Genomic DNA, 13,128 nt, shown 5'->3' with positions numbered 1-13,128 from the left:
AGGCTGACCGTTAGTTCAGTGTTACGCCCCTCAAGGCCAACTTCTTCCAGGCTGCCACGGAATTGCATGGCAAGGAACTGCAGTTGTAAGTAATCGATGAATGTTTTTAACCCCCTCCCCCCTCCCCTTGGTTGATTCCAAGGATCTCTTGGTGCGGGACGGACGGAGTAATGCAGCCGTGAATACGTTGCGGGTTCACCAAGGTAGAGGATAGAGCAGACGATCTCTGAATAGACGAAAGAAACTCCTCCTGCGTTGGCTTGGTCCTCCGTCCGCTCTGTCAGCCCCCCTTGCTGCGCGTAACTGTCGCAGCCAGGAGGAACCATCTTCTTACCATCTCGTCTCTTTCCCCAGGGGACATTCCAGGCGCTCGACTTTCGGAGTCGTGCCAAAGCTAGAGGAAGCCACTTCGGGTCATCCAGCTCAGGACCACCTTCCGGTCAGGACGCAAGGAGCCACCCAACCTCGGGTCTACGCCCTGATCGACTACGACGATGAATATGTCCAGCCCCTGATCCTGTCGGCCGTCAAGTCTCTCCTGCCGCCCGAGAGTTACACCCTCGTCAGGCCGCCATCGTCGTGGTCCAAGTCGGCTCCGGAGATTAGGCTCGGCGACCTGATCCCGACCCGCGACGCCAAGGTGCTCCAGATCATGCCTTACGAGAGCATCGACTTCGACTACGCCTCGACCCACCCGGACACATGCCTCGTCAACAGCTACATGATCCGCAAGGCGCTCATCCGGAAGCACTTCCTCTCGGCAACCGTGGACAATTGGGTGGCGAAGCACCCGGACTCGGTGCTCAAGACGCACGTCAAGCGCAGCGAGGCCTTTGAGGTGGACTATGCCGAGTTCTTGGACGACGCCCTGGTGGAGGCGTTTGACCTCCGCGAGAGCCTGGAACGGAACGCTGCTGCAGCGCTCGGATGCGCGGGCAGCGGTGGAGATGACGTCGCCGAGAGCGTGGCGGAGCGCGGGGACGACGGCACCGTACCAACCGCAGCAGCAGCCACCGCCGGTACTGCCACTACTATTACCAATACTACTGCTGCCGAGACACGGGAACAGAAGGACGATGGCATCGAGTGGTGGATCCTCAAGCCCAGCATGAGCGACCGCGGCCAGGGCATCCGGCTGTTCAGCACGATGGAGCAGCTGCAGGGGATTTTTGACGAGTGGGAGCCCGAGAGCAGCGACGACGAGGACGAGGACGACAGAGACCACATCATGACCTCGCACCTCCGCCACTTTGTTGCGCAGCCCTACATCCACCCCCCGCTCCTGCTGCCGGAGCTCGGCAACCGCAAGTTCCACATCCGCGTCTACGTACTCTGCGTCGGCAGCATGCGCGTCTACGTCTACCGCGACATGCTGGCCCTGTTCGCCGCCAAGCCCTACCGAGCCCCCGGGTCGTCCGGCCGGGATCCCAACGGCCCGGATCTCGTCGCCCACCTCACAAACACCTGCCTGCAAACCAGCGCCGCCACCAACAACAACAACAACAACAATAACAACACCACTATTGCTCCCGGAAACCACGAAGATGGCACACCACCGGCGTCAGCAGCAGCAGACCTGGTCCTCCGCTTCGGCACGCTGCCCCTGGACCCGGACCGGTCGGCGTCCATCGTGGCGCAGATCTGCGCCGTCACGGGCGACCTGTTCGAGGCGGCGGCGCGCGCCATGCCCGTCCACTTCCAGCCGGCACCGCACGCCTTCGAGGTCTACGGGCTCGACTTCCTCCCCGACGCCCAGGGCCGCCCCTGGCTGCTCGAGGTCAACGCGTTCCCGGACTTTCGCCAGACCGGCCCCGGCCTGGCCGGGGTCGTCGCCCGCTTCTGGAAGGGGGTGGTCAGGAGGGCGGTGGTGCCGTTTGTGGTGAACCCCGCTGCTGCTGCTGCTGCTGCTGCTGCGTACGATGGCGGTGATGATGATGATGGGATGATGCTGGTTAGGGAGGTGGATCTAGGAAAGAGGTGATAAATAGCTCCACTAATTACGCTACGGAATAGTTAGGGGGCGTGTACGTGGATGCAATTTGGGTCTCTCTCTCTCCCTCTCTCTCCCTCTCTGTCTCTCTCTCTCTCTGTGTGTGGGTGTGGGTGTGGGTGTGTGTTCTGCCTAAGTGGGCAGGGTAAGAGGGGAGGAGACCAAGTACGTAATTTGTAGGTATGCATGTTCATACATACATTACGTATTTGCTGCTCGTACTAGTAGATACCGTACTGAGCCGCCCTGGCGAGGCGGATGTTGGTCTCTGGTGGGGGCGCTGGTGTACTGCACATACATACATCCATACATACATACCTCCCGGATTACGCACTGAGCGGTGTGGTTGGATCGACGCTGCAGGAAGTCGGACCGCGCGAGTTGCTACGATGCAGGGTGCAGGGTCTAGTTATCGAGAAGGGAGTCTCGGGTGGGTAATAAGCGCGTCTGGCAGTCGTGGCAACGGGGCTTAGACAGGACAGACGGAGTTGGGTTGCCGGATCAAGCACACGCTGGGTCCCTTCAGATGGGGAGAGGGATGTGCCTCTCACACGGAGGCCGAGGGGAGCGACGCTCCAAGCACATCCGTATTGTGAACTGGTTGGCCCCAGCGGTTTGCTGTCTCTTGCGCAGGTGTTTAGAGTTTGGGCTCGTTGCGGACTCACACCAATGCATCACATCACCGCTTCGTTATTCAGTTCCCTTTTCGCTAACCATAACCAGTCTCTCGTCGTCGAAGATTCAGCTACATTACCAGATACGGCTGTAGTATCACTTCCCTGTCCCCGTTTGCTCACCACGATTGTCCCCCCGGCCGTGCCTTGGCAGTCATCTCTCCCGACTTTGTCTACCCGCCGCCGCCGCCGGTCTTGGTCTTTCCTGGTCGAGTCTCACGAGGGCAAAATGCCCAGAACGCCCAGTCCCTCGGCGTCATTTCCAGACCCCAGAAAAGAAGGAAAAAAAAAAAAAAAACTGCTCACCGACAGTACGGGAGATATGATTCAAACCACACCCCATCCTCACGCCAGCACATTACCAAGCGGTTACTAGTACTCTAATCGGTCCACCGTCTGTCCAGCACAGCAAGATTTGGCCGGATTTGAGTGGTGCCAAGGCAGGGTGAACTATCGGAAAGAGTCCTTGCCCGGGCTCCGCACAGCAGTCCCTTTGCACTGCCTCCCTCCGGGCGGGGAGACGGAGTTGGCTCATGTTGTGATCCATACACAAGCTACCAGCGGGCCCAACAGACGAGAATGGCCTGGTGAGGGCTTTTCCCCCACTCGTAATGAGAGCGGGGTTGTCGTCATGTTGTTGTTGTTGAACGCTGTTGTCGTTGTAGTTGTTTGGACTGGACATGGGTTCGTTCAGTTTTTTTTTTTTTTCGTTTAACTATTGCTTTCCCGGAATGGAGGGAATGAGACATTGTCTCTTGGCAAATAAACAACTATGATTTTAGTCTGCATGTATGAGCATCTCCGAGGGCTGGGGTACATACGGATTAACTACGTACCCGCCAGCAGCCGACCTGGGCCTGGGCTCGTCCATTGTTGTAGTTTGTGACTTTGTGCTCTCCCTTCGCGGGTGTGGCATTGAGTCTGCAGTTCGAGCCGTGTATGTACTACTACTCTGTACATATATTCCATAGCCGCTAAGCATTCCGTAACCGCTGCGCATACGCAGGAGTAACTGTTGCTCATGCGACCAATAGGGCGACTTCCTCAGAGCATGCCCGGACCGGACCCTATAAAACGGAAAGTGACACAGGAAGAAGGGAAAAAGATAACGTTAGCCTCAGCCGCTAGCCTGGAAAGCCTGGAAAGCCTGGAAAGAAATATTGCGCCCGGCATGTTCCGGTCAATTTGGTGTTGCACGAGCTTGAGTCTCATGATTACCAGAGGAACGGTAACGGTATCGAGTGGTGACCCGTGTGTCTCTTGTGCAGGAAGGTGAAAAGAATGCGTCTTCAGGCCTCCGGACTTCATGCCGCAGGAGGGACTGCTGCCCGATAACTTGAGGGCCGTCATTTGAACAGACGTACGGTACATATACCATGAGACTTAGCCGAGCGATCTTGATCGCCCGGAAGACGAGATTTCCGTGTCCTTGACTCTCTCCCGTGAGCGGGATGCAAAAGACGAGGCTCCGCCCGCGATGAGCACTGGGAGGGTGGGCGATACTGTATATTCTGCGTCCGGATGGTAGAATATCCCGTGCATGCTGTGTAGCGATGGAAAGTGCATGTTGCCCAGCAGCAGAAAAATGCCTTGTTGTTCTGGACTGTGATGCGCAAAGCAAACGCACTAGCTAACGAGCCGTCCCCGTTTGTTTGGGGAACTGAGACATTTCATCTCGGGCTCAGCCACAGGGACGCTGGGATAACCTTGAGCCGGTGTCTTAACAGTGGTGATACGGAGCATTTGTTGAGCAAGCAAGTTGCCTCCGTACCAACTTGGTTAAATGCCCGGGCCGTGTGTTGGCTATGACAGGATCGACGTCATTTGGAGGTGGCTGAGAGGCCTTGCTCCCGTTTGCTTGCCTGCTTGCTTAGTCGCGAATCCTCACGATGCGTATCAGCGCTCCTCCTGGTGCATAGGTAGGCTGGTAGGTAGACGTGGACTGGTTTTGCTGGCCGAAGCCGTGCGCGCGCGTTCAGTGCTAAGCCCATCTGCATGTCGTCAGAGTTCGTCCCGTCTTGTATGTAGGTACATAATAACGTTGTTATAGTAGCTGTTTTGTTCCTTCTCTGCCACTCGCTTGTGTCGTGCTGCTTCCAGAAGGTTGACCCGTTGAGGTAACGCGGGGGCGCTTCATGAAACACACATGACTCGAACGCAGTGCACTCGGTCCATTGACACAAAGACGTCCCGCGGTGCGGACGGGACTCGAACGATGAGGCGTCTCCCACTATCCGGGACGGCTCCGGAACGGCAAGGCGAGCCGACGCAGAAGGACGCAGGAGCGGCAGATGCTGCATCAAGATCGCCACTCCTCTCTCTCTCTCAGGTCGAGACCGTCGGCGGCAAAACCAGGCGAGGGGCTTGAGGGTGCTGCGCCCCAATCACAGCGTCTGTGTGTATGTACGGAGTTAGTGTACATACATACATACATACATACAGGTAGTAATAGTAAGTAGCCAGAGCATCTCTGATCAATTATCCCCATTGCGCGGACGTGTTGAAACCCAAGGGGAGGTGTGATTTATACAACGAGCACTGCCATTCCCGGACTTGCTGGTGCGACGGAACTCGAGATCTGCTCTGGATCTGACTGCCGCGAGGATCCGTGCTGCTGTGGACCGAGCAACCCCTTGTTGACCGTCTCTTCTTGCCCCCGGATTGGCGGGGTCAGAGATACGAAACGAGCGCGTCCACATCTTGCGTTGGGACGAAAGCCCCGATGAACTAGGTTTCGTGCTGTTGTGGCGACTGATCATGCTATACGGAGTAGTGTATATGTATGTAGATGTATCCTGTCTATTACATGGTAATTCGGCGATTCGTGGCGTACCTTCGATGTTTGATGGAGATGGAGATGATGGGTTCGGGTTTGATAATGCGCAAGATGGCAAGGTGCGTTCTTAGCGCGAGAGAGGAGCGAATCCTGGCTTTCGGCAGTGCCAAGCTGGGGAAGCGCCACATTTCGCAAATGCCAATCAGTCCAATCTGCCGGACCCCACCGCGTTCCCCCTTTTCTTGCTTGTTCGACGGCGTTGCTCAATGGGGTTAGTTGGCCAAGGGACCCACTAGTTTAATCTCAATGCGAAGTCTGCATTTCAAGTTTTGTTCGACGGGGGTTTGACGCCTGGTCAGCAAGTGTTATCAGATGCCTACGGGAGCTCAAACTCGTGCCCAAAATGACCGAATACGGTACACGACAAGTAAGGTACTAGCGTTTGTGCTTTGTGTGTACTGTGTGGACCGTGTGTGTGCGGTGTACACAAGCGGTACGGTTTTCCGCGCTTATATGTCCAAGGAATCTGCCGGTATCTTTTGTTCAATAAAAAAAAAAAAAAAAACAGATCTCCGCCGCCGCTGCAGGCAAGCGGCGCAGCATCCATTCGTTAAATCTACCCGAGCAATGAGTGCTTGGAGTGTACGGATCCGTAATCCGTACTCCGTAATCCGTACGGATTAAAGTACTATGTAAGGATTAAGTAAGGTGGACTGACAGGGGCCTTGGTAGTGTACATACACGGTACGTCCCGACACAACACCCGTAGGTGGGCACATTACATTCATTGGCGGCAGCTAAGTCCGCCTTGCCCTCGACGAACACCACTCAACGCTTTCCAAGTCGGCGCAGCTCTTTTGCGTCATGTTTTGAGTTATGTATAGGAAATATAAATACTGTAATCCGTTTGTATACTAGATCCGTACGAAGTACATACCTAACGTTACCGCGTGTTAGTGATCCGACTAGGCTTTCAGGCAAGGCAACATGGCACTGCCTTGGTTCTTTCTGAACTCCGACGCCCTGTTTCCGGGTATGCCACGAAAGGCAGGTGATTGGGGCAGGCCCTTACCTTTTCAGTGGTGCATAGTGTAGTCCCTATTAAGACCACCTACTGTTACCCACTACTATGGTATGATGGGTAAGTTTGACCCCCTGCCTGGGTACCGACAGGGGGTCCATACAGAGGGCCCACACACACCACTCTCCTGTTTGCCTGCCAGAATCAAGATAACAAATATTACATTAAACTACTATACAATTTACTAGTATTTGATATACATTCCATCTGCATCGATTACAGCCTGGCAACGCCTCGGATTTGCATCTTCGTAAAGCCCGTCAGGGCTGCAATCTCGGATGGACCTTTCTTAGCATCATAGTAAAGAGTATAAATACGGAGCTTATCCTCGTCGGTAAGATGTTTTGTATGGGGGGAGTCTGCATTGCGTGGCATCTTTGGATTTCCGAGAAGTCTGTAGAAGAATTTTGTTAGGCCAATTGCTAGGAAAAATAGGTAGGAGTGACCTGAGAGGATTATCGGTGAGACCCCTGTCGGTACCTGGACAGGGGGTGAAACTTTGGCTCGCTACCACAGTAGTTACTCTGTGCGCCGCTGAAGAGAAAGGAAGATCCACCGAAGCGGTGTTGGTCAGGTACGTATCTGGGAACGCACTACTTGGCACGGAGGTACGTACTTGAGTAATCCTACTGTGTACTCCGTACTACTTTACACTAGTGAGAGTCAAAGCGGGGCCGACCTGCAAACTTGGCGTCCACCTCGTCCAATCATCATGTGTTTCGATTACTGCACAGCCTCCCTCTTGGCAGGAAAGGGCCGCCCAACATGTGGAATCCACTCGCCTCGCTCGACCGCTCTCAACGCCCTCCCTAACCTGGGGCCGCCGTCTGGCACCTAAACTCCTCTTTACCTTCCATTGCCTTGACTCCCATACACTCATGTTTCGAAAACCGGGCATTGGGATGTCAGAGGACAGAGGTGTTGATGGTGATGCTACCAGACAACATTCCCGCTGATCCTAGCGCTCTTGGCTGCACGCACAGCCGACACACCTTCCTTTGAACATTCTCCGACTTCTCTTATTTACCTTCATGTAATACCCGGTATTGCGTCGCCCACGATCACGTTGGCTTCTTCGCTCTCCTTTCTCCGCCCTTGTCATCCTTCTTCGCCTTGATGCACTGCACCGCAATTGCTTACGAATTCTTGGGAATTCATTCAATACCTTGCCTGGGTTGGAAGGACTCGTTAGCCTGTGCGAGCTTTCTGAACTGACCATACACACCGGCATCCACATTCTGCTCTATCTATACTCTCGCAGACCACCTCCTCTCCGCGATTGGGCAACCCAATGTGCCCGTGATTTCTGACCGTGGCTGAACAACGCGGGACAATTCCCAAACCAACGCGGCAAATACCATCGCCGCCGTCTACGCTCACCACCCTCGCCGCTCCGCCGAACTCACCCATAGCAGCGCGTCGCTGCCCTCTATTTCGCCCCAGGGGGCTGAGTCGCGCGTCCGCTGACGACTGCGACCCGCCCATCTCTCAGCTACCATGGCGAGTCCCGGCCAAGACACCAAGGATGAGTCGGCTCCCTCTCGTCGACCGAGAGCGTATGTATTTCTCATATCCCGCCATGTAGCGCACTTTTTTTTTTTTTTTTTCCAATGCTGCTGGAGCTGCCTGAGTTGTTGCCAGCCGACTCCTGACAATGCCTGGCAGACCTACTATTAACATCGACACCACGGCCGTGAGTCCCAGTCCGGCCCTCCTCGAGACGGATGCCGAAGCTGGCACTCAAGCCGCGTCCACCCCGACCGCTGCGCACAGCAGCCCGACCGACCCTTCATCGAGCTCCCACAAGCGCAGCCTGTCCCAAACGCGGCCCGAGGTGCAGGCCGCAAAGGCCTCCGATGCCAGAGACAGCCGGCCTACCAGCCCGCACAATGTCCTCAGCCCTTTCTCTTTCCGTGGCCCCGGCCCGAATCAGGGCTTCCTCGCCGTTCCGAACGCTCAACGCTCCCGCCAGAACTCTCTCAACTCGTCAGACGATGCGCGCTCCGTCGCTTCCTCCCAGGACGTTACCGTCATTGGCGGCGGCTCGTTCACGGGGGAAAAGAGTACCTCCCCGTTTGGCGACCGATCGGACAACTACCAGATCATGAATGACAAGGACGCCCTCAAGCCGGACCAGGGGAAGGAAGCAGACTTCGTGGTGGAGGATAACCCGTTCGCCTTCAGCCCGGGAATGCTAGGGAAAATGTTTGATCCAAAGAGCCTGTCGGCCTTCTATAAGCTCGGCGGCCTTGCGGGTATCGAGACGGGGTTGCGGACCAACCGGACCACCGGCCTGAGCGCCGACGAGACCGTCCTTACCGGCACCGTCTCCTTCGAGGAGGCCACCTCCCGCCCTCCGGAGAAGGCCCTGACCGAGGCTGTTTCCCCTCCTTCGCCCGACCACCACCATGCTGCCCGCGACAGGAAGCCCGACCCCAGCGAGCCCTTCTCGTCGAGGAAGCGCGTCTTCCGCGACAACAGGTTACCGGTCAAGAAGGGCAAAAACCTTCTTCAGCTCATGTGGATTACGTACAACGACAAGGTGCTGATCCTGCTGTCGATCGCCGCCGTTGTCTCTCTCGCGATTGGCCTCTACCAGACCTTTGGCCAGGAGCACGACCCCGATGATCCCGCAGTTGAGTGGATCGAGGGTCTCGCCATCATTGTCGCCATCTTCATTGTCGTCATGGTCGGCTCTCTCAATGATTATCAAAAGGAGCGTCAGTTCGCCAGGCTGAACAAGAAGAAACAAGACCGCCTGGTCAAGGCCGTCCGGTCCGGCAAGACGGTCGAGATCTCCGTCTTTGACATCCTGGCTGGCGATGTCTTGCTCCTCGAGCCCGGTGACATGGTTCCCGTGGACGGCATTCTTATCGAGGGCTTCGACGTCAAATGTGACGAGTCTCAGGCCACCGGCGAGTCGGACATTATCCGCAAGAGGCCTGCCGACGAGGTCTATGCCGCCATCGAGAACAACGAGAGCCTCAAGAGGATGGATCCCTTCATCCAGTCCGGTTCCCGCGTCATGCAGGGCGCTGGCAAATTCATGGTCACCTCTACCGGTATCCACTCGAGCTACGGCAAGACGATGATGTCCCTCAACGAGGACCCTGAGGTTACGCCTCTGCAGTCCAAGCTCAACGTTATCGCCGAGTACATCGCGAAGCTTGGCGGTGCCGTCGCTCTTCTTCTCTTCCTGGTCCTCTTCATCATCTTCTGTGTCCGGCTTACCAGGCAGTACGCGTCCATGACGCCCGCCGAGAAGGGCCAGCAATTCATCGAGATTTTCATCGTCGTCGTCACAATCGTGGTCGTCGCCATTCCCGAAGGACTTCCCCTTGCTGTCACCCTGGCGCTCGCTTTCGCGACCACGCGCATGCTCAAGGACAACAACCTTGTCCGACACCTCAAGGCCTGCGAGGTCATGGGCAACGCGACCACGATCTGCTCCGACAAGACGGGCACGCTTACGCAGAACAAGATGCAAGTCGTCGCGGGCACGATTGGGACGACGCATCGGTTTGGCGCCACGGCAGCCCCCGGCGAGCCGGTATCCCCGGAGAAGGAAGTCGGGATCCGGGAACTCGTGTCCACGCTGAGCCCCGAGGTGAAAGACCTGGTCTTGAAGTCCATTGCGCTCAACTCGACTGCGTTTGAGGGAGAGGCCGAGGGGGAGCGGACCTTCATCGGCTCCAAGACGGAAACTGCTCTGCTCATCTTGGCCCGGGAGCACCTGGCCATGGGCCCTGTCAGCGAGGAGAGAGCTAACGCGAAGACGCTGCACCTGATCCCCTTCGATTCCGGACGCAAGTGCATGGGCGTGGTCGTTCAGCTGGAGAACGGCAAGGCGCGCCTCTACGTCAAGGGTGCCTCCGAGATCATGCTGGAGAGGTGCAACCAGATCCTCCGTGACCCTTCTAGCGGCCTGGCCTCGACGACCCTCACCGAGGACAACCGCGAGATGATCAAGAAGCTGATCGAGACGTACGCCCGCAATTCGCTCCGGACCATCGGCCTCATCTATCGGGACTTCGACCGTTGGCCGCCCAGGCAGACTCGCCGTCTCGGCGCCGAGAAAGACGAGATTGTCTTTGAGGATATCTGCCGGAATATGACCTTCATCGGCTTGGTCGGCATCAAGGATCCCCTGCGCCCCGGCGTCCGCGAGGCTGTTAAAGATTGCCAAAAGGCCGGCGTCGTGGTTCGCATGGTGACCGGAGATAACAGGATGACCGCCGAGGCCATCGCGGCGGACTGCGGCATCCTGCAGCCCAACAGCGTCGTCCTCGAGGGCCCCGAGTTCAGAAACATGTCCAAGGCGCAGCAAGACGAAATCATCCCCCGGCTTCATGTCCTGGCACGATCCAGCCCTGAGGATAAGCGGATTCTGGTCAAGCGCCTGAAGGACAAGGGCGAGACGGTTGCGGTCACGGGAGACGGCACCAACGATGCGCCCGCCCTGAAGATGGCTGATATCGGCTTCTCGATGGGTATCGCCGGAACCGAGGTTGCCAAAGAAGCGTCCGCCATCATCCTCATGGACGACAACTTCAACTCGATTGTCAAGGCGCTGAAATGGGGCCGCGCCGTCAACGACGCAGTCAAGCGCTTCCTCCAGTTCCAGCTCACCGTCAACGTCACGGCCGTGGTCCTGACCTTTGTGTCGGCCGTGCAGAGCGACGACCAGGTTTCCGTCCTGACGGCCGTTCAGCTGCTCTGGGTCAACCTCATCATGGACACGCTGGCCGCGCTGGCCCTCGCGACGGACCCCCCTTCGGACAGCGTGCTGAATCGCAAGCCCGAACGCAAAGGATCCTCTATCATCTCGATCACCATGTGGAAGATGATTCTTGGTCAGGCCGTGTGGCAGTTGCTGATCACCTTCCTGATTTACTTTGGGGGAGTCAGCATCCTCCCTGGTCCCGATGACATGACCGATGGCCAAATCCACACCTTGGTCTTCAACACATTCGTCTGGATGCAAATCTTCAATCAGTGGAAGTAAGTAGAGCAAAATCGCTTCTTTCTACCAAATCAAGACTTTGGCCGGCTTTGCTAACATTGCCTTTTTTTTTCCTCCCCCTTCTCAAGTAACCGGCGTCTCGACAATGAATTCAACATCTTCGAAGGCATGGTCAAGAACCCTTACTTCATCGGCATCAGTGCCATCATGTGCGGCGGTCAAGTCTTGATTGTCATGGTCGGCGGTACTGCATTCCGGATCGAACACCAAACTGCCGTCATGTGGGGCATTGCCATCGTCCTTGGTGTTCTCTCGATCCCCGTCGGAGTGATCATCCGCCTCATTCCCGACGACCTGATCGAGAAACTGATACCCTCATCCTGGAAGCGCAGAGGTGATTCCAAGGTTCCTCCCGTCACTGTGTCGGACGACGACGAGCATTTCAGCGCCTATCCCGAGCCCCTCGCCGAGGTCAGGGAGGAGTTGGCCTGGCTCAAGCGCGTCAAGGGCGGCCGTCTCAACAACCTCAAGTTCGCCATGCAGCACCCCCGTGAGACGTTCATGCCCTGGAGAAGCCCGGCCCCTAGCCGAGAACATTCGCGATCCAACTCTATCCACCGCCTCCCGCAGACGCCCACACGCGCGGACAGCTTCAGTTCCGTGGCCGCCCCGACTCCGGACTCGCGTCGGCGCAGCAGGAGCATGCGCTCGCGGTCCAACAGTGCACTCGGCGCCCCTACCGTCATGGCGGGCATCGTGGCCGGCAGTATCGCAGCCGGTTGGTCACCCATCGACCGGCGCGGCGAGCCCGACTTTGGGCAGTTCCCGCGGCCATCGCCCTCGGTCCAGGAGTCTACGAGCGAGTCGCAACCGGCGGCGAGCCGGTCCGTCTTGGGCGACGTGGTGCTGTCAGACGAGCCCCAGGAGATTGGCGAGGGACCGTCTGAGAAGCCCGCTGCCGCGGCCGGGTCTGGGCATGTTCCTATCCTGAGCGTTCCCAAACCGCGGTCGCCTGCGACGCCTAAGCCGGCGGAGTAATCCCTTGACAGCCCAGGCTCCCATGGCCTGCTGCAGACGTTCACGCTGCTAAGTGTCTCGGAGGTTCCCGCGTGCCACGGCGTGCGATTTACGTTGACCTCTCACATTGGTAATGGTCCACCGCGTAGCCGCTCCAGGCTGCGTCCGTGGTCCTGGAGGATCGCCAATTCACTGTACATGTGTATAACTACTTGTACAAAGGAGACGGCTCGCTGCTGCATATTTGTGTGTGTGGTGTGGGGGAGATACAAAAGGCGCGGACAAAAACAATATGCGAGTTTCACTTGAGCATGCGCAAAAAAAAAAAAAAAAAAAAAAAAAAAGGTCACGGCGTTGGCGGTATCTACCATGTTTTCATTCATCTTTTTGGGTCGCTTCACAATCTCGCAATACCATCATCGCCAAGCGATGGCTGAGCTTTTCCTGTCTTTTCCATCTTCTTTTCTTCTTTGTGTCTTTTCTTTCTTTTCTCTCTTTTCTCTCTTTTCTGTCTCTGTCTCTGTCTCGGGAAGGGGTGTGGCGGCGTCTGGCGAAGTAGACGGGCATATGAAGTCTCATCGATCGTTTTTACCTGCAACTCCTCGGTACATAGACACATAAGAACGT

The 13,128-nt window shown here is 56.7% G+C and overlaps 3 protein-coding genes across 3 annotated transcripts in view; all 3 read left to right on the top strand.

Annotated features, from left to right (window-relative positions):
- The window catches only part of P884DRAFT_286005 (uncharacterized protein), a 3,833-nt gene extending 1,439 nt beyond the window's left edge, over positions 1–2,394 (top strand). Inside the window, exons 2-3 of the mRNA XM_069443801.1 lie at positions 15–85; positions 355–2,394. Coding sequence (XP_069296452.1) covers positions 15–85; positions 355–1,981 — 1,698 coding nt within the window. The 3' untranslated portion in view covers positions 1,982–2,394. The remainder of the gene's footprint in view (positions 1–14; positions 86–354) is intronic.
- Positions 2,028–2,561, top strand: P884DRAFT_38132 (uncharacterized protein). Its single transcript, XM_069445860.1, has one exon. It carries the CDS (start codon positions 2,173–2,175, stop codon positions 2,461–2,463), a length of 291 nt encoding a protein of 96 aa, XP_069296451.1. The 5' UTR covers positions 2,028–2,172; the 3' UTR covers positions 2,464–2,561.
- Positions 2,562–8,018: 5,457 nt separating this feature from the next.
- P884DRAFT_270870 (uncharacterized protein) lies at positions 8,019–12,522 on the top strand (the record flags this gene model as incomplete). The annotated part of the gene is made up of 3 exons (XM_069442389.1): positions 8,019–8,077; positions 8,187–11,522; positions 11,613–12,522. 3 exons carry the CDS (start codon positions 8,019–8,021, stop codon positions 12,520–12,522), a joined length of 4,305 nt encoding a protein of 1,434 aa, XP_069296450.1.
- Between the last annotated feature and the right edge of the window lie 606 nt (positions 12,523–13,128).

This window comes from Thermothelomyces heterothallicus, assembly GCF_042370625.1.
Source record: "Thermothelomyces heterothallicus CBS 202.75 unplaced genomic scaffold P884_scaffold_16, whole genome shotgun sequence".
NCBI lineage: Eukaryota > Fungi > Ascomycota > Sordariomycetes > Sordariales > Chaetomiaceae > Thermothelomyces > Thermothelomyces heterothallicus.
This window is presented reverse-complemented; position numbering and strand designations above follow the sequence as displayed.